The sequence below is a fragment of the Nothobranchius furzeri genome, chromosome 8 (assembly GCF_043380555.1).
Source record: "Nothobranchius furzeri strain GRZ-AD chromosome 8, NfurGRZ-RIMD1, whole genome shotgun sequence".
Lineage (NCBI taxonomy): Eukaryota > Metazoa > Chordata > Actinopteri > Cyprinodontiformes > Nothobranchiidae > Nothobranchius > Nothobranchius furzeri.
In genome coordinates this window covers 48,344,821-48,365,474 of record NC_091748.1, presented here as the reverse complement: position 1 = coordinate 48,365,474, position 20,654 = coordinate 48,344,821, and the positions used below count along the sequence as shown (strand labels likewise).

The window sequence follows — 20,654 nt, the reverse complement described above, 5'->3', positions numbered from 1 at the left end:
ACCGTTCTGGTACAGCTAAAAGTGAAGATAAATACTGAATTAATGCTACAGCATTTAAATGGATTCAGGCATAATAAGATGCAATCTCATCATAGGTTTTTGGCTAATAACTCATCTCCTACAGCTTCCTATCGTTTTTCAGGATGAATTAATCTGGGCTCTACTGATGGCTTTTAAACTCTGGGTAAAAATACTGAACTGACTGAACTCAATTTGAAACCAAAAACTTCTCATTTCCCTTGTTGGGACTCAAATCTAACTGAACCTTCTCTTTGGAACCCCAGGAAGCAGAGGGAACCTCAGACATCAGCATAAAGACCACAAAGGCTGCAGAGCTTTCTGCTCCGTCTCATTGTCTTGGAGCTGGATATTATTTGGTTTACACTAGTTGATTGAGACATAACCTAACTTAAATGAACACATGGTTTCACACTAAAATAAGGAGGTCGTTTCTTGCCGAGAAAGCATTACAGTAGCATTTATGCGGTGGTTACAGATGAACATGATAAGGAAGGCACAAGAACAGAACAGGAGCCTGAACCTGGAGCTGGAGGCAGGGCAGCTCAGCTGGTGGTTCAAGTGAAGCAGCAGCGGCCGGCGCTAAATCATTGCTATAGCAGCAGGAGGACGGTGCTGAAGGAATGTGCAGCGGGAGGAAAAACAACTATGACTAAACCTAAAGCCTCAAGTCTCACAGCAGCCAGTCACTTGCTCCCATGAATCTGTAATTTTGCTGTCATGCAACACAGAAAACGATCACGCTCCGGTGAGGTCACTCTTCCTGTAGAAGACTTCAATCGCAGTTTGTGCAGAGGATATGATGAAGCGTGACTGAGTCCAGCTGGACGGACGAATGGGTTTAGGTGAGGCTGGCGTTGGAGCTGCTGGTGCCACTGTTCTTCCTCTGGCCGCTCTGCACCACGCTGGGAACCTGCAGGCCGGTCACCACGGAGAAACTCCCGTTCCACACCTGTAGAAGACGAGCATACATGACCAGCTCCCAAACCTAAAGATCCCTGATCCTGATCCTCTCTCACCATGAAAGCTGGAATGACCGGCTGCTGGAACTTTGTTTTGAAGGTGTGCATCAGCTGCTTGGGCTTGGCGTTGTAGAAGGAGAGTGTACCTAAAAGAAGAAAGAATGGAGAAAATATTTGAAATCCTGCTCTGATGAGGTCCTTTTATAAGAATTGCTCCTGATGAACAAACATATCTGACCCTCTTCGTAGTTGACATAGACTCCTATACTGCTGGGGATGGCGCAGTCGAGGGTTCGGGCCTTGTTGTTGTGCTTGGCTGTGAGACTCTGCTGCAGCCAGTTGTTCAGATGGATGCACCACGACGAGCTGCTCTTCCCCAGCTGGTCGAACCGACCCAGACTCCGCAGAGCGACACCTACAGCGAACGCCTTGCTCTCCTTATCAAACTTCACTTCCCAGTAGTGCTGGCCAGCGTCGATCATGGTGTCGGCTGTCGGGAGAGGCCAGCTATGATCAATAAGGCCTGTGGTGTTTGTGTCGTTTCGGTTTTGTTAAATGAAAATGCTCTGAGAGGGCGGAAAGTTCCGCATGGTGATAATCTGGGTTTTAAGTGGGTTTGATAAGTAATCCAGACTTGAATAATAGTGTTTGAGCAGAGTGACTCTCAGGTAAAATGGGTCATGAAAAGCTAAACAGGCATTTTCGTATGACTTTTACACTGATGTATGTACTAATAATGATTGTTGAGATATTTATGATGTTTTCGCTCAGGCACATCCAGAGTGCTGACTACCAATAGCTCACAGAGTTTCATCATCTGTACGTTTGTTATAGTCGCTCCAAAACTAAGACAAAGAGGACAGCAACAGCTCAGCCGGCTGTGCAGTAATCGCAAAGTTGAAGGTTCGATCCCAGCTCCCTCCACAGAATGCTGCCGTTGTGTCCTTGGGCAAGACACTTAACCCGTCTTGTCTGCCGATGGTGGTTGGAGAGACGGGTGGCGCCTGTGTTCATCAGGCCTCGCCTCTGTCAGTGCGCCCCTGGGCAGCTGTGGCTACATCATAGCTCACGTGTGTGAATGGGCGAATGACTGTGTTGTGATGCGCTTTGGGGGGTTGTAGAAGCCCAAGAAGGCGCTGTACAGATACAGACCGTTCACCAAAGGTATTTGGAACTTTTCGTGTAACACAAGAAAACCAAAATCTTTTAGACATGTTTTGTAGCTTAATTCTTAGCAATAAGCAGCTGCAGAAGAAGAGAGGATGTTTATATAGGGCTTCTCTGGATACAAATCACACAAAAACAATCAAACATTTAGTTAAAAATTATTTTAAAAATATGGCTATTTTAAAAATGGAAGAAAAAAATATCAAAAATAAGAATAAAAAAGTTCATACTGAAGCCTAAAAATATAGAAATTACAAATACTAGCATGAAAGTAAGCTAGTGAGTATGCTCATGGCATGCTGTGCCAGTGTCTCTCAGATGCATGGTTAGCGTGGTGACCCTAATGAGCCACTGAGAGCGACTATAACACTTCCTTTATTCTTGGTTCTCTGTACCATTTTTGTACAGTTAATAAGTTGAAATGAAGGCCCTTTATCATAGATGTGATGTTTATAAAACTAGATTTACAGAAGAAACCTTACTTTACCTTTATATTCTCAATATTTCTATATCTGTAACGGATTTGAGAACTTTGCATTTGAACGCCGTCACTTGTTGCTGTCAGTCTTTTACTTTGTTTTTGCGAACAGAGGTGACGTATGAGAATGAATCTGATGACATCAGGTGACGCCTGCAGCAAAACTGAACATGTAGCTCAGAGGGACCATGGAGCCCTCCAGTGCACGCTCAAGGTACAGCAGTTTCTGGTGCATTCCTGCAGCATTTACTATAGTTAGTGCTCTTGATGTATTTTTGACTTATTGTTTAAGTGTTTGTATTCATACCTAGCACTGTGTAGGACTCTGCTGTAAACCTGTCTCTGCCTGGCCGAGCTGTCGGAGCTCTTTTAGGAGACATCAGAGCTGACCTGGAACACACGAAGAAAGTCAAAAAACCCACAAAGACTCCTGGTGCAGAAATGTGTTCCTAATAATGAGACGTTCCTGACTGAAGCTCTACAAACCTGGCTGGGGAGTGCATCGGAGAGTTGGTTCTGTTCTTCTCTTTACGGATTTCCTGCACTTTTCCTCCACTGCTGTCCCACTCCACACTCAGATCCTCCACTTTCAGGTTCTGGTGGGCAGAACCAGAGTCCAGTTTAAAGTTGAAGGCTGGAAATGGGGGGGAAAATACCTTTTCTTATTTATGCACTAAACACAGAGAAATAACACTGAATGCTTTTTCAGTTTCACCAGAAACTAGACATGACGAGTACGACCACCAGAACATTGCTGCGTGTTCTCTCACCGTGGGTTTCTAGGGTAACCGTCTCAGAGAAGTCTCCGGCCACGGCCTTGTTGCACGCTCTCACTCTGAACGTCATGTACCGTGTGTCAAAGCGCAGACCTATCAAACAAAAATAAAAGTCACTTTGGTCAGAAATCACCACGAATATCCAATCTCAGACATCCTGCTACCTGTGAGTGTGCACTCCATCTCTCGGATCCCTTCCACCACCATCCAAGGGTACTCCTCTCTGATGCGCGGTGGACCCTCGTGATTTGTGCGCCGATGTTCCAGGATGTAGTGGTCTATCTTGATGTCAGGCTCTGGTAGGGTCCACACCACAGTCACCGTGTTGTCACACACCTGACACTCCGACACCTGGATCTCTGGAGTGGCAGGAACTGGAAAACGGAGAAGTTTGTTTCAAAAGCCATAAGTGTCCTCTATCTCATAGTCTCATTCTGTACAGCAGCAAGTTTTAAATTGTTTATAAAATAATCAAAAGCTGTTTTTCACTTTTTATCAAATGTGTTTCTGGAGTTTTTTTTATAACTGTATTGACCAACTTTGGCCACTAGGGGGAAAGTTACACCCAAAAAAAATCATTATTCTCAATTTCTTTTGTTTCAAATATATGTGAAACATATTATCTTGCATAATTATGCACAGCTAAGCTATTTTCACCCTTTATAATAATAATAATCTGAGCTGAAACAGCGTTTCCCCGCTGACTGGGCCTACAGCCGGCTGTAAAGCAGCGTCAGCGTTCTACAGGAGTTCGGAGACCTCACACACTTGTAGACGGCACTCTGTGGTTTCCTGCTGAGCGCGACCCTTTTCTCATTTCACTCAGTGTTTTATGACGGTAAGTGGAACAAATCACAGGAAGTCCACATGTCAGGCATGCAGACTTTTTTCCCTTAGCAGCAAACATGAGTTTCTCTGACAGGTTACAAACAAAATCTAAACATTTAATCAAAAAGGACCAAAATCTTGCGTTTAGATTTTAGGGTGGTGTAATAAAACTGTAGGATTAAAAAGAAACAACTGAAACAAACTAAAGTGAAGGGAGAGCAAGATTATCGGTGACGGCGAACTGCAGCAGAACTTAAACGGTCGCAGTAATGGAAGGAAGTTTCTACAACTTTCCATCCAGCGCGAAAAGAAGCCGTGGCTGATGGGAAAAATTTACTATCACATATTTTCAGATAGTTTAAATAACAAGGCTCCGATTTAGAAAAACATTTTGAATCTTTTCCAGGTCATCTAAACTGCTTCATCCTCTCCGGCATCTCGGGGAGCTGACGTCTACCTCCAGCTGCCATCAGGCGAGAGGTCAGGGGACACTCTTAACAGGTCCAGTCCATCACAGGGACACATGGAGACAACCAGTCACACACTCACACATAGGGACAATTTAGAGTCTCCAGTCAGCCTGACCTGCCCATTTTTGGTCTGTGGGAGGAACCTCTGAGAAAACATGTCACACACGACCTCCTCGCTGCACGGCAACAGTTTCAATTCAAATTCCTCATAAAATAACTGTTAAAAAGTAGATTGATATTTCAATCCTGTATTTCCTGGCACTAAAGGAGCAGGAACTGAGAAGCGACGGTGTGGTCAAAAGCAGATGGATAAAGTTTAATAACACATAATAAACCTCTGACTTAATAAAAAGCAGCGACAGATCTGAGTAGAAGGATCCCAACAGAGAACGATAGGTGAGGAGTAAAATCAGCTGTCACCTCTACAGCATCAGCGTCGATTTAGGCTTTAACCAGCAACATCAACATGTCACACTCATTTGTGAAAGCTCTACTGTGTGTGGTTTGACATCTTGAAACCCAAGTTAGAAAAAAAATCCTACTTTTTAATTTTAAAAGCATCACTTTACGCCGTCCAGCTCTCGGGCTTTTTGATCAGTGAGGCTTGTCTTTTTACTGCTAACCTTCTAGTCCTTCTAGTGATGTTCAGACATTATTACAACACACTTTGCCTCACTAGTCCATAAAATCAGCCCTCAACATGCAAAGGCTCTTCTACTAACAGAATATGGTGGAAAACTCTTTTAAACTGATTTCAGTGCAGACATTTTTTGTATCGTATTCAAGGTTAAATGCCAAAGTAGGAAGGACGGATTTCATCCTAATGCCAAAAATCCACATTGTTACACAGAACGTGCTCTGCTATTTTATGATCAGAGCAGTAAAATAGCGGGTCACTAAAGCTTAAAGGTGCATTATGTAGAAATGAAGCAAAAATGACATCCTGTGGTAAAGTTAGTTACTGCAACCACTTTAAACAACTCTGGAGCTTTTTGCCGGACGTTGTCAAATTAAAATACCGCAAATCCTCTAATATTAGCCTGTATTTAATTTTGGCCGGTGTCGGAGTCGGCGGCGGTGAACAATGGCCGGTTTTTTATTGTGGCCGGGTGGAATGTGGTAACAAGCAAGTACGGGGGGCGGTTGTGTCATCCGTCTCACTTTTAATTTGCCAGTGATAGACCGCGAGGGTAACTTTAACCATGCGGAGACGAAAATTTGATATCAAGTTCAAAGAGAACGTGCTGATTATGCTGCAGAACACTCTGGAGAGCAGCAGCAGGGGTTGTATGAACTAGTCACTAGTCGACTTCACCGCTCTATAGTGACTTTTTATGCCTGTCATCGACTAGTCACTGTCACGTGATAATGACCGGCAAGATGCAGCCCACGGAAAAGACAGCAGCCTGCTGTCAGCAGGTGACAAGCTCCTGCGTGTCGGGAGGCAACGCGCTGTGCCAGAGCGTCAGTACTGACACCCGCAGTAAAACGGACATTTAACCAAATTGTGACCTTTACCCTCTTGCAATTTAACCTTCCCCTCACCCCCATCCTAACCTTAACCAGCTTGCGCATGCAAAGCTCTGATTGTTGACGCGCTCCAGACATCTGCATCCTGAGCACGGCCACAGTAACATTATCAAATCAGGTGTCGCCACCTCAAAAACAATTTAACACGCGATCGTTCATGTCGGCTCATTTCCTTTTATGTTTTCTGTCTTTTATCCTTTTATTTGTGCCTGATGCTTTTCGCTGCTGTGGAGCGGGGCGCATCACCCGTTTTGTCCTCCGGTGATGCACCTCACTGATGCAGCCGGCAAGCACTCCACTGTTTTTGCGGTCGGTAGATCTTTTAGAACTGCAGTTCAAAGGTAACTCATAAGGTGAATATGTATGAACCCAGGTAGCAGTTTTTCTTTAGGATTGAGAGGAGATGCAGGAAGATAATAAACAGGCAGGACAGAAAAATAGTCAAATAAAAACAAGTTAGTTTTTGTACCTGGTGGTTGCAACAAACAGACACCATTGAAGGTAATCAGAAGTGAGGAACAGAAAATGAAATAATTATTTTAATGTTTAGAGCAGCAGGAACTCTGAGAGGCTGCAGGCGCATCAGTGAGTTTGCGGTCGCTAGGCAGGGGGAGGGGGGAGAGGGCTGAAGCAGAAACTACCGTTGTTAAAAGAAATGTGTTTAACTTTGAAAATGTGGGCGCAATTTTAATTGTCAAAAACTCCAGCGAACCATTAGTTCATTTTGCTCAAATAGAAATAGAGGCCTGCCTCTAATTCTGGTCCTCCTTCCAATAAAGGCCTGGAGCTTGATGAGCTTGAGTCAAATACAGGCCCGGGCCTGTATTAGACGATTTACGTCAGTGCTGCAGTGTTAGCTCGCAGGAGACACGGCAACCCCACACTCACTGCTGGTTAACAGTAGTTACATCCCTCCTTCCTTTGTTTTGAAAGGAGAAAAACGGACAATCACAGAGCCAGCTGGATATGAAATATGTTTCATCATAACCTTACTTTCACCATGACTGAAACAGACTTTTTGGGATTTTCTCACTGTAAAATTCTCACTATACTCTTACATGCTGCACCTTTATGTAAATTTTTCTTGGAAAACACAAACTAGCATAAATATAAAGCAGCATCAGTGGTGTGAGTCACCACTTCTCCAGTTTCCATTTACTTTGTAATAAAAGGCGAGCCCACCTGGGAGAAACTTGAGCCCCTGCAGCATCTCCCTCTCCTGGCTGAAATCCACCATCAGGTGACTCATGTTGTCACTGGCCTTGGCCTTCAGGGAGAGGCGAAAGGCCGGGGCCATTGTCACGCTGCAGAGACACACACACACGCGCACACACACACACGCGCGCGCACACACACACACACACACACGCACACACACACACACACACGCGCGCACACACACACACACACACACACAAAACATGGGGTGGAAACAAGCATTTTCTATTATTCATTCAAACAAAAACAAAAAAAGGAGAATAAAAACAGGTGATTCTAACGGTGTTTACAAAGAGCTAACTAGATCGGGTTGCTACGACTGAAGTCATCGCCCTGATCGGAGCTCACAAAGCAAAGCTACAGAGGGAGAAGCATTCACTCAGTGGGAGGCTGACACATGATGGTACAGACGTAAGAAGACAGGAGACAAGAAGAAGATTGTCCACAGTGTTTATTGTCTAAACCGATGCGGTGACTACGTGTCTGAAGGCATGCAACGCTACCATAAGAGACGGCTGGCTGGCTACAGGAGGCTGTGACAGAGAGGAAGCAATGGATAGCTGAGTACTATACCTATCCTTAATGTCTTTGGCCGCCTGGAGAGGAGAGGCAGAGAGGGGAGGAAGAAAACAGAGAGACAGAAGAGATACGAAAGCGAAGACAAAACTGAGTTCATCATGTTGTCATGTAACATAAAATGTTGCTGGTAGCTGCGTTAAAGTGTGACAGAAGAACAAATGACAGATTATATATCTGGATATTAAAAAAAGCATCAAATGAACAGTGAGCAGGAGAAAGGGTGCAGCAATGTCACAGCAGAGCAGGTGCGTCAGTCACCTGAGTGAAACCGTCCGTCCCAGAGGAGCAGAGCGTCTGATTGGCCAGCTCCAGCAGCTCCTCTGAACTCTCCAGGGCTTTGGAGCAGGCGCTCAGCTGACTCTGAGGAAAGCACAGACTCGTCATCAAACAGAGTCCATCTGAAAACTCGGAGCAGCGTCAATAAAGACTATTGTGTTTCCTGCTGGGGTTAAGAAGCGGCTGCATCATTTGAGAGTCATGGCTCAGTCCTGAGGCAGCAGAGACCTCAGATCGGTGAAGACGTGTTAATATTCTGACCTGAAAAAAACTGCAGCTACATCAGAAACCACGCTGCAAACATCTGGCTCAAAATATTCAGCTACATATTGTCTCATGAATGAAAAATCCCATCATGAATCAGAAGTTGGAAATTACAAGAACAAACATCTCCAGTCGCTAGTTTTTCTTCATATCTGACAAATCAAAGTTATTGGGTTGTTGTTTTTAACCTGGATTAAACATGAACAAGCATGTGGTCTTACTGGACTTGGCAGCTATTAGTCATTAACATCAGCAGATGTTCATCTCAGATCAGTGGGTCAGATTAAGATGCAAAATGCCTGAAGACACACAGCTGCTGCCATTACTCAACCGCTGGAACAGAGCAGGGACGGTCCAAATGATCGTCCAAAACATTATTCTCACATCCAAAATGAAATCAAACGCTACCTGCAGCTCGTAGGTGCGACTCGCTCTCTCCTGCTTGATCCTCGTCAGCATATTTCCCTTCATCTCGTCCAGAACAGAGTGTAGCGAGGTGAACTCTGACTCCAAGTCCTCCTGCACCCGACTGGCGTTCGTCTGATGTCAGAACAAGAAGAATGTGACCCTAAAGCAGCCTAACGGTGTGAGGCTTCTAGCACAAACCTCAGTGCGTTTGTGTACCTCCAGGTTCTCCAGGTTCTGTTTGAGCGTGCAGATGAAATTTGAAATCTCCTCGTTCTTCATGGCCAGGGTGTGAGTGATCTTACGCAGAGACTCCTGGAAATGGACACATGCAAAGTTAAATGTGCTTTTTATCTTCCGACCAATCAGCTCGCTGGAGATCCCCCTCTGTAGCTGTGCTAATCAGTGCTAAGCTGAAGTGGACAGGCTTTAAGCTTACAGCTGCCTCTCCCAACACGCCGCAATATCAGTCCTTCAGATGGGATCAGAGAGGAAGGGCACTTGAGGGGCGGAAGGATGCGCATCAATAATTTAATAAGGCACCCACACAACCATTCACACAGCCTGCCTTCAAAGGAATGGACTGGTATTGTTATACTAATCAGTCCTGGTGGGTCCACCACTCCCTCCTCTGCTGCTGTCCACCCCACAGAGAAAGAGTCCATTCATTCATCAGAACTGTGTAATGTTTGTCATAGGGAGTAGAGTTGTGCCACTGCCCAGGCCCCGACTCTCCGTCACTCTTACAGCAATAAATCCTCGATAAACCTCGCCTTCAGTCGGACAGTTCACGATTTAAACACACAAGAAGACAGTAGCGCTACAGTCCGCGCCGCAGTCACGGACTCCCTGATTGTCCAGCCTCTCCTTCCCTTTGTACGCTACGCCCTTAAACGGCGGTCCTCCCCATCAGAGACACCTGTTCCTCCCGCCCCAGCCCACCTTCTGGTCTCCCATCCTCCCGTGCTGGTGCCCCGGCGCCGCTAGAGCCGCAAACGCCGCCGGTATGTCCCCTCTGTGCCCCGGTGTGTGGTTTGTTAGCACGGCGGAGCTGGTGCTGATGCTACCGGGGCGTAGCGCATCTTCGGACGGACACCGACGCCTGTGGGCCGTGGAGTCTAACACGCATGCGCGAGAAATGCATTATGGGCAGTGATGCTCTCCTGAAAAGATACACCAAAATACAATTAGGAACAATTAGGAAATTAAAGTAATTATAACTTTAGCAAGTAATGTCACACTCTCTGGATTATGACAAGATCGTGTCTGATTATTTAACAAACCATAAACGCAACAATAAGCATGTTAAACAAGTTTTCTAAAAGATTTTTCTAAGGCTGCACTCATCTGCAGGTCACATTTAGGAAAAGCTACATTTTAAATAAATGTTTCATCTAATAAATCAAAATAAATAATAATAAAGCGTAAAACACACATTAACAACCACGTCACAGAGCTTTATTACAAAAAGAAGGTAAATATTTATTTTAATAACAAAACACTGGAATAATCTATCTAATTAATTTAGAACTAAAATTCTGAATGGAAATTCAATCTCAATTTTCATCTAAACTCATGTAGTTAGTTTATTATATAGTAAATTTAATTTGGAAATATTAAAAACTCAAATATTTTTATGATTTAGCTTAGTTTGGGTGTATTGAACACAGACAGCAGAAAAACAATGTTAAATGTAAGGAAAATGCAAATGTTACGTTAGGTTTTTCTAGACAGAGGCTAGATTGCAAACTTAGTCCTTGACTGGATTTATTTTGACAATCAAACAACATTTATAGCATTCATCACTACACACACACACACACACACACACACACACACACACACACACACACACACACACACACACACACACACACACACACTTCCCTGTATTTCATTAATTTATTTGATGTTTTTCTGCTCATAGTTAAATGTTCAAAAATGCCTGCATTATTTTGAGCATGGCAAGGGTAAACATTTACTTGATTTATGTTGATTTAAAAAGAGTTATACTACAGCAACTAAGTCCTTTGATCTCAAACAGCATTCATCGAGTATTGCCCACACGTTTTAAATGTCTCTAAGAAATGTAAACTTTATTTATTAATAATTCTGTGCAGAAGAACTATAAATTATTTTTTCCCCTGAATGTGTTATTCTGTAGTTTGATACTCGGATCTGTGTGGTTTCATTTCACATCTTCTGCTTGAGTGATTCTTTTATGTGAAGTCATGAACAGCTGCTGCAGCTCTGAGCCGATGGCTCATCTCACACTTTCTGATTACTGACACAAACTTTGTCTCCACTGGTTTCCTGCTGAAAACTTTCAGTTCCCCCTGATTGTTTCATGCAGTTTTATGGAGCTGTTAGAAACTCGTCCCTCTGTGAGAAACTGAGGTCTAGTTGTGACAGGTAAAATGGAAATTTGGGTTGAAAACTCGTTTTAGATAATATGTGTTAATAATGAGGTGCATGCTTTATTTGACTTTTGAAACAATAACGTGAATAAATGTGCATCAGATTGAGAAAACAAACCATAACTGGACACATCAGGAGGATTACAGAAATGTGAAATTGTTTCGACTCATTTGACATTTAGATTATTTTGGTAATCAGTTGTGTTCTGTGTCTAATCCACAGTGACCAGGACTTTACCCTACTGATTTGTGTTCTCACACTGTGGATTATTTTTCATTTTGTCAAGAGCTAATTTCTTTTTAAATTTTAGTTTAGTAGAAGTTCTTTCATATCTTCTTTTTCTCTATCTTAATCCTATTCAAGCAAATGCAAAACTACAAAAACAAACAGAAGAAAGTTCATCTTCCAACAAGCAGACGGGACCTACTTTCAGTCTTGTGCATCAAAAGATCTAAAAGTTGAGGTTTCAGAAGTTAGACACCCCCTGCTAGTTCTTTTGTGTGACCTTCTTTCCTTCCCTGCTCACAAAAACACATTTGTTATCGTGCTACAGTCTTTGTCTCAAACAAACAGTGTTTAAAAATAGCCACAACTTCTTGTTTTTCTCTTTTTCCCTGTTCTCGGATCATAACTAACTCCCCTCAATTAGAAGATATTATGTTTACATCATTATCTGTTATCTCTTGTGTCTGCTTCATTATATTGTGGGAAATTAGGTTGAAAAAGTAAGTAAGTAAGTAAGTAAAAGTTTATTTATATAGTGCCTTTCTCAGATATAAATCACAAAGCGCTGTACAACATGAGTAAAATCAGGGCAAATACCTCAAACCAATAAAAACATCAGAAAAACAATAGCAGTGATAAACGTAGAAAATAAAATCATGAGTATAAACAAAGTGAAGGTGTGAACCCGAACAAAGCCATCATTCTGAAACATTTAGGGAGGGAACGCCTGGATGAAAAGGTGAGTTTTAGATGATTTTTAAAGACCTCTACAGTGTTAGAGAGACGGAGATTTGAAGGCAGACTGTTCCAAAGTCTGGGTGCAATAGTCTGAAAGGCCCTGTCCCCTTTGGTTTTCAGTCTGTTTCGAGGAACAGCCAGGAGGTTTTCAGATGTGGATCTAAGGTTCCGAGAGGTGATGTGTGGGGATAAAAGCTCAGATAGGTAGCTTGGAGCCTGGTTGTTAAGAGCTCTATAGGTCAGCACTAAAACTTTAAACTGTATTCTATATTCTACCGGGAGCCAGTGGAGGGACTGTAAAACTGGGGTGATGTGAGCTCGTCTGCTGGATTAGGTTAGGAGTCTGGCTGCTGCATTTTGGATGGCTTGAAGGCGTGAGAGGGAGGTTTTGCTGAGACCAGTAAAAAGAGCGTTACAGTAGTCTAAGCGTGATGACACAAAGGCATGGATGATTTTTTCCAGATCTGCAGTAGAAACCAGTTTACGGACTTTTGAAATGTTTCTCAGTTGGAAGAAACAAGAGCGGGAGATGGTTTTGACGTGTGAGTCTAAACTTAAGGCTGGATCAAAAATAACTCGTAGTTTTCTAATGTTGGCCTTGGCTGATGGGCAAAAAGAGGCAATTTGCTGCTCGATTTTTGGTTGAAGTTCCGGGGGTGCAGCGATCAGGGTCTCTGTCTTGTTGGCGTTGAGAACAAGAAAGTTGCTGGACAGCCAGTTACTGATCTGGGTCAGGCAGAGTACAAGGGTAGCCAGCCTGTCCAACTGGTGTGGCATAAAGGACATATAGAGCTGAATATCATCAGCGTAGATGTGGTAGGAAAAGAAAAAGGAAGTTAATCTGCTCCACAGAGATGATTGTGTCTTGTCACAGGAAGCCAAATATTCCTTTTTTATCGAGATGCTGCAGTGGCACAAAGAAATGTGTTTTAGCACCCTTGCACCATAACCCACAGGGGTTTCACGTACCCCTCATATCATTCACTGCACGCTTTTACTGCACATGGTAACTCAGCGTGTGAACATCCTCACCAAGGCAAACCACAGAAACATGCAGGGTGTTCACATTCAGAAATGGGAGAGCACAGACAGCTTTGATGTTTCCTCGCAGTTTGGTTAATACTTCCTCCTGATTTTTCTTTTCCTTTTTTTGTTCAGTTTTTTTTTGAAAGCCTGCAAACTTTTCCATCTTTTGTTGTTTGTGTATCTGTTACAGACACCCCCCAGTTACATGACACCTTCTACGTTATCAGAAAGCCACTCCTCCACTCCTTCCGCACCCCCACACATGTCTATCAGCGCAACGTGCAGCGAGACAGGCAGCTGAGACAGGATGAGACTCAGAGGACCACCATCTCTCGCATGAGACAATGGAAATGTGGCTGAAACGAGCGATTCTGTTGTTTCTCACAGGTGAGTTTTAACCGAACAGAATTTTCTCTCATTTAAATCGTGAAACGTTAAAAGAGGAGATTAACCTTCCCTTTAGACTCCCGTTGCAGATGAACTGACGAATCAAAGTTAATCTGAGTTTAACTCACATTCTCTCGTGCATGTGCGCAGTGTCAGGAGCAGCCATGGTGATGCTGAAGGAGATCCACATTAATCTGACTGATGCAGCAAAATCAGAAAACGTCTTGTACGGCTCCACTCTGGTTTTGCACTGCTGCTTGAACACCAGTGGATATGAGAAATGTAGGATCAACTGGCTTTTCCAGCCCTCTGGATCAGATGGAAACCCCTTGAATATCACAAATGTTCATACCTCCTCAGAGAACTTGAAGAGCAGTTCAAATGATTTATGTTTCAGTAGTACATACAGTGTAACTGCTACTGAATTCAACGCTGGATGGTACTCCTGTAATGTCACAAAAGAGATTCCTGTGCTAACACAGACCGCGAGCAACAGAACAGAAATAATTGGTGAGTATGACCCGTAATTATTTATTTTAACATTTACCTCTAACCATAACGTTCAGGATTTATCTCTAACATCACTTTGTATACGTAGGCAGACGCGACGCAATCCTGATGTTTATTAATGTTAATAATACACCTTCAGCTCATTGTTGTCATTTGCTGATTTATTCACTCAGGAACATCGACTTATTGTGCTTACAGCCACAGTAAAGTTTCAGACCTATAATCACAAACTCGCTTAGACTCGCTGAAGTAACACCATGCTGTAAACCGTGCTGTGCTGAAGCTCAACGTGATGAAAGGATCCTAAAATTCTTGCTCGCAATTAATGCTTCTCATACTGCTTTGTTTCAGTGGAGAAGGGAAACACACCGGTCCCATCACTAACAACACAGAGTCCAGGTGTGTGTGTGTGCTTCTGTGCTAATTTATTGTCAGATTTGATAAAATATAGCCTCAGTCTAAGGTGAGGGGACTTTCCACTGTAAGCGTCAGTTTAGCATCTATGAAGAAGACCAGACATCTGACTGATGGGTGAAAACTATTGATCACACTTCTAAATAAACACTGTAACCACATCGGCTCATGTTCTCTCAACTGCCTACAATAATCACACCTTTACAACCTTTAATGTGCATATTAGGGGCATGGGCGTCGCACCCGTGGGGGATTCAACACCCACACTTTTCCAGCCGTTCTGCTCACCTCCACACCAGTCTGGTTTCTTTACGTCGCACTCACTCTGTTTGCCTCATCTCCTTCTTCACCTCCCGCTTCTGACAGCCGATGTCGGGTTTCAAGGAGAGCAGGAGAGGGAGGGACGGAAGAGCTTGACTGAATTCATAATTTTACATCTTGACATTAAATGTACAAAGTCTGAGTTTGATAAAGTGAAGAACAACAATTTGCAGAGGTTTATAACAGGCGCGGTGCCAGGTTTTCATTTTTGGGTGGGCCACAGTAATTCTGGACGGACCTTAATAAGCAGTGACTTAAGTGAAGCAGGCAGGTCGCGCTAGAAAATTTAGTTTAAAAAGACGTCATAAATGTTTTCCCCCGTCATTTTTATTTCTAAAATATGAAGTAAAAACTCACAATTTAATTTTCATTCATTTGTCATTAATATGTAGTCTACACCCGTGCGTTAAGTGGACCATCTTCCAGTAAAAGCAAAGCATCCAGCCCACCTCTCCAAATGCGTAAAATGTGCATCGCAGCCGCTAGTTAGGCGCGCCGCGCGCACCGTCAGCTCCGTCAGCCCAGACAAGAGCAGAGCAACTAGAATAGAGGATAATTTTGTCTGGATGTGGATGGAGATTACATTTTACAGCAGCCTGATCATCATTTAAATACGTAAACCATCACCTGTCTTCTAGTCCACGCTATCAGCATTATTTTAATTTGTGTGTGTGTGTGTGTGTGTGTGTGTGTGTGTGTGTGTGTGTGTGTGTTTTCCACTTCAGACACTGGTCTAACCAACCAGACCAGCGTGTCCAGTAACATATTAATGTTACAATTAAACAGTTTCACTTCATGTAGGCTAGGAACGTTTCACCTGCCGTGGCCCGACCGCTTCTGCTCCACATGAACTTTGTGCGTGACCAAATGTCTCTAGAGGTGCTTTCTGAGCTGAAGAGGCGATTCTGCCTCAGACTGGATGCGTCATGCGTCTCCATATTAGAGATGGGAACAAGCGCTATTCAGCCAAACTTTCATAATTTCATAAAATAACATTTTCCATGTGACACATCCCTCAGAGAGACCGGGTTTCCAGACCGCTTCAGTGGGAGGAAATCAACCAGCATCATTGAGTTCATCCGTCAAAATAAACAGTCAAATGGAAATATCTGTAACCTGCCATTTAACTGTTTTGCCTTCCTGTGAAGATTGTTGCAAAGAGAAACAACTAAACTTGATTAACCTCAGAGCCCTGTGCACTGCGCTGTACTCCGTGACTGTAAATGAGGGGAAAAAACGATTTTATTGGACCCTTTTTTACCTTTTCAACATGGTTTAATGTAAAGTTTCATTCAGTACAGACTTTAGTTACACCAGTCCAACGAGACAGAGTCTGGATTTGTATTCTGAACAGTTTAAACATGTTTAAACGGAGACATGCGTGACGCGTCTAAAATTCGCACCTGCTCCGCTATTATAGAAATTTAACTAACAAGATGAATAACATGAAATTATTTTAGGCACAGACAACATCCCCCCCACTTTTGAAAAGCTTGCAACGCGCCTGATTAGGGGGCTGTTTTCACATATTCAGTGGTTCCCAAAGTTGCGGTCGAGACCCCGTTGTGGGTCACCGAGAGCTACACGGGGGTGTCCCTCAATCACAATAAAATACAAATGACTGAAGCTATAATTCAAGCATAATAATCACAAGAACTCAAACTAATTGCCTTAAATGCATATAAATGTTGGTTTCCTTTATGACCTGAATTATTTAGCATTTGTGGTCAAATCAGAGATATATGGCATCCTGTGTCTTCACAATTTATATTTTGTGGGTAAGAAACTGAAAAGTTTGAGAAATAGCTGGATCAGATAATTATCATGCTGATGATGTGTGTTTCATGACTTGTAATAAACTGTGCAAATGCAAAATTACAAAGCATATTGCCCTTTTTCCTCAGTGATTCCCAATGATGATCATAAAAATATGAGTCTGTGGATCGTGATAGGAGCGTCTTCTCTAGTTCTCCTCCTCCTCATCCTGCTGGTCATCTGTGCTGTGCACAGAAGATGCTGCCGACGCAGAGGTACGCGGTTTCCTTTTTAGGTTTGAAAGCTCCAATAATTATCAAACTGTACAAACATGTGATGAGTGAGAGATAACTGAGAATGAAAAATGAGGCCATGAAATAAAAAGGCCAATAAAGTCACACGGGATGAAGTCATTTCACTTCAGCAGAAGTTGTGGACGATTCATTTCACAGCCAAGGATTTGCATTTTAAAGAACAGAAGAAAGGAGAATAGATTTTCTGTTTTTTGTACAAAGAAGATGAAACAACTACTGCGTAAAGCCAAGTTGATCAGTGGCTTGACTGTGAGTGTGGTTTAACAGTGAGACTTAGTAAAATGTAGCTCTGTGGCTCCTCAGTGGTTTGAATAAAGATGCACAAGTTCAAAAAGACATCTGGATCCATTGTGGCCACAGTCACCGACCACAGCCCTCTGCACAAAAGGCAGAAGTAGGACACAAATATTTGTGCCACCTACACGCAGGAAACTTTTTGTCATTTTTTCCACAAAAAAGTCAACATAAGAAACATCTAGTCTGAGCTGAGGTCAGATTTTGCTTTTAGAACCATCAGAAATAAAACCAGTAAGTTTTACACACTGGGTCAGTGTTTGGGTACAATCAGTGGCATTAGAATAGAATAGAATAGAATAGACTTTATTGATACCACAATGGGGAAATTCACTTGTTACAGCAGCAGCTGCACCTAAGAGAATAATTAAATAATAACAAGGTACAAATATAAACACATAGGCAGTAGTATTTTAACCTTCGGCTGCTAAAAACCTCAAATAAAAAAGAAAAAACTTGGATTAATACAATTTTATTAATAATTTACTTAAATGTTTGTACATGAGTCAACAAATTTTTTGCAATGACATCTTATTTTTGAGAATAAGTTATGCTCCATTTAACAGCCTATTCATGATGAAAGATTTAATCGTCATTATGATTCTTTTCTTGTATCTTTTCCTGTCAGCTCCAACAATTCTTTTCTTTTTTCTTTTGGGTGTGAAAGTTTCTTTCGTCTGTAGTTTTTTTTTTATTAGTTGGACTTCACAGACATGAAAAATACAATGAAAATATTTAGTAGTTTAAAAAGTTCTTAACATAAATCGCTCACTCAAGTTCATATAAAAACTCCAGTCTCACTAGATAATAGAATTATTAAATACTCAACCTGTTACCTTCACTTTGCATGTATTTGCTTTCAGTCATGTGAGCGAGCGTGCGTGTTTGTGTGCACATTAATATCTTACACTGTTCAGTTTTAACTTGTAATATGATTGATGCAGTTTTCTGTGAGAATGCATTGATGACTGTTAAAAAGGTCATTCGTGTCTTCCAGTTGTGAGAAAGATTTCCAGACACCGAGCAAAAGTATCAGAGAAAAGTTAAAGGAGACCGATGAGCAGAATCTGTTTGAATGAAATCCCTCAAATAAAGATAACTATTTCACAGAAGCTCTGTTAGGGTTTACAGGTTACGAGAAACAAAATATTTTCTATGATTAAAACATAAAATTTACAAATCCTGATACACTTCTATCTGAAATATTAATAATTTAATTTTTCGTCTGTGTGTTTATTAATAAATTGTACCCTGATAAATAAATATACATTGTACATAAATAAAAAATATACAACTATAATATTTCAATAAAATCTCTTCGAGTTAATCCCGACAGATTTTACTCTGGGGTGAACTATGTAAAACTTTAGCCACGTGTAAAGTGAGAGAACACATTAGGCTCAGACAGACTTGCACCAGGTGTTTTAATTAAACTTAGGAGAAAAAATATATAAACGATATGTAAAACTGACCTGCAGATTGTTGGTCATTATATTTGCCACTATAGTCAGTTTTATTTTTTGAGTCATTTTGCAATTATTTAATAAATAATTAGATAAAGCGTGTATTATACACGTCTGTTATTTACGGATGTTAAAAATGTATTTCAACTACAATCTCAATTAAATCACAGAAATCTTGATCAACCATACATTTTCGCACATAATTTTCTCCCATAAGGACCTTACAGGTTCTTCTTGCAGCCTGTTTGTGCTGACCCAGATTTTTGTTTGTACCCTCACACAGAACAACCCATCTACATCAACACTCGCGCTGCTGTGAAAAAGCAGCCGTCTCCGAGGCCGGGGCTGCAGGTGGCCAGCCTGAAGAACAAACCATCCTCTGAAGACCTGAGGACCCCCAGTCCCTCCAGGAGGTACGAGCAAGGAACCCGGAGATGTAAACACTGATGACGTCACGGACCACCTACCACGAGGGGAACTTTTACAAACGTTTTTATATAAAGTTCAGGCTTTGTGGAGTACCTGTGATGAACCACTAGGGGACGCACGGGGACTCAACCACTGAGGTATTTTCTATTAGTTTGTACTGATGATTTGTGAATCAGCTTTTTATGATAAATAATAACATTTTAGTTTCATATAATAATAAATGTATTATAGCATTTTCATGAAATGTATGCCTGTACTTGAAACTGATGAAATAAAAACTGATTCAATATGTTAACTTTGGCTGGAGTGTGTTTGTGATAACAGGTCTAGTATGTAACCCTCCCAATGTCTTTATGGGTGACCCCGCGAGGAAAGTTGACCATTGAGCAGGGTTGATGGTTTATCCCTTGAGGTCCATGTGGCAGGGGGGTGAGGAGTGGACACCATATCACCCTGGATAGGGATGGGTACCTTTGACATTTGAATCGATCTGGAACTAATTACCGGTACCTACGAATCGATACCGGTACTTAACGGTACCAATTTTCGATACTTTTGAGTGTTTATTATTTTAATTATCTTGTATAATTAAATATATATTTTTTCTCAATATATAACAATATTTGATAAATATCACGATAAATAACATACAACTGTTTGTATTTTAACATTGTCCTTGTAGTTTTATAAGCTGATAATTAAACTGAAGCAAACATCTTTACTGTGAACTAAATTTACTGTGTATCTTCATTCCTTTTGCCATCTTTTTTCATTTGATTTTTCCTACTGGGAAGTGAGAATTTCCGAGGAGAAAGCAAACGCACCATTAGATGATAACAATGGTAGCAATGGAAGCTAACATATCAAGCTAACGATATCTTAAACAGTTTATTTAGCTGCTGGAGCAGATTAAAACGATGCCTCACACTTAGATCGTCACTGGTTTCGTCTTTACCCGTCACATTTAGTAAAGTGAAGCCAAACTTTAGAGCGCGTTCATGTTGTTCTAGTTGAAACTTCGGAGTTACGAGGAGAAAGCGAACGCACCATTAGCGAAACGGAAGCTAACATATCAAGCTAATTATATTTACCTGCCGGAGCAGATTAAGATGAGGATGTCTCACTTAGATAGTTGTCGCTGGTTTCATCATCCAGTTACCCATCACATTTAGTGAAGTGGACCCAAGCTTTAGCGTGCGTTCTCTCTACCATGCTGCTCTGTTTACAACTGGTTCACAGCAAGCGACGACAAAACGCTCTTGCGCATGCGCAGCTGTCTTGGCAAGTTCTCGTTATGATGGACGGGTACCGAAACGAGGCACCGTTTCAAATGACGTGAATCGGTGCTCGGTCGGAACTATGGAATTCGGTCGGTACCTTAAAAAGTAC

At 42.1% G+C, this 20,654-nt stretch overlaps 2 protein-coding genes across 4 annotated transcripts; one reads left to right on the top strand and one right to left on the bottom strand.

Moving 5' to 3' along the window:
• Positions 1 to 725: 725 nt before the first annotated feature.
• fsd1 (fibronectin type III and SPRY domain containing 1) lies at positions 726 to 10,102 on the bottom strand. Of its 2 annotated transcripts, none has more exons than XM_015971643.3 (13): positions 9,914 to 10,102; positions 9,191 to 9,286; positions 8,975 to 9,106; positions 8,285 to 8,386; positions 8,021 to 8,043; positions 7,412 to 7,533; positions 3,566 to 3,775; positions 3,396 to 3,494; positions 3,112 to 3,259; positions 2,933 to 3,015; positions 1,219 to 1,470; positions 1,038 to 1,126; positions 726 to 970 (listed from the first exon to the last, which is right to left on the bottom strand). In XM_015971643.3, exons 1-13 carry the CDS (start codon positions 9,926 to 9,928, stop codon positions 860 to 862), a joined length of 1,482 nt encoding a protein of 493 aa, XP_015827129.1. In that variant the 5' UTR covers positions 9,929 to 10,102; the 3' UTR covers positions 726 to 859. The 2 variants fall into 2 exon arrangements, with proteins under 2 accessions (XP_015827129.1, XP_015827130.1); XM_015971644.3 differs by lacking the exon at positions 9,914 to 10,102 and adding an exon at positions 9,411 to 9,548.
• A 3,541-nt stretch (positions 10,103 to 13,643) lies between these two features.
• On the top strand, positions 13,644 to 19,560 carry LOC107393355 (uncharacterized). 2 transcript variants are annotated; one of them, XM_015971647.3, is made up of 5 exons: positions 13,644 to 13,765; positions 13,916 to 14,275; positions 14,627 to 14,674; positions 16,915 to 17,040; positions 19,120 to 19,560. In XM_015971647.3, exons 1-5 carry the CDS (start codon positions 13,723 to 13,725, stop codon positions 19,281 to 19,283), a joined length of 741 nt encoding a protein of 246 aa, XP_015827133.3. In that variant the 5' UTR covers positions 13,644 to 13,722; the 3' UTR covers positions 19,284 to 19,560. The 2 variants fall into 2 exon arrangements, with proteins under 2 accessions (XP_015827133.3, XP_015827134.3); XM_015971648.3 differs by lacking the exon at positions 14,627 to 14,674 and having other exon boundaries at positions 13,645 to 13,765.
• The last annotated feature ends 1,094 nt before the right edge of the window (positions 19,561 to 20,654 follow it).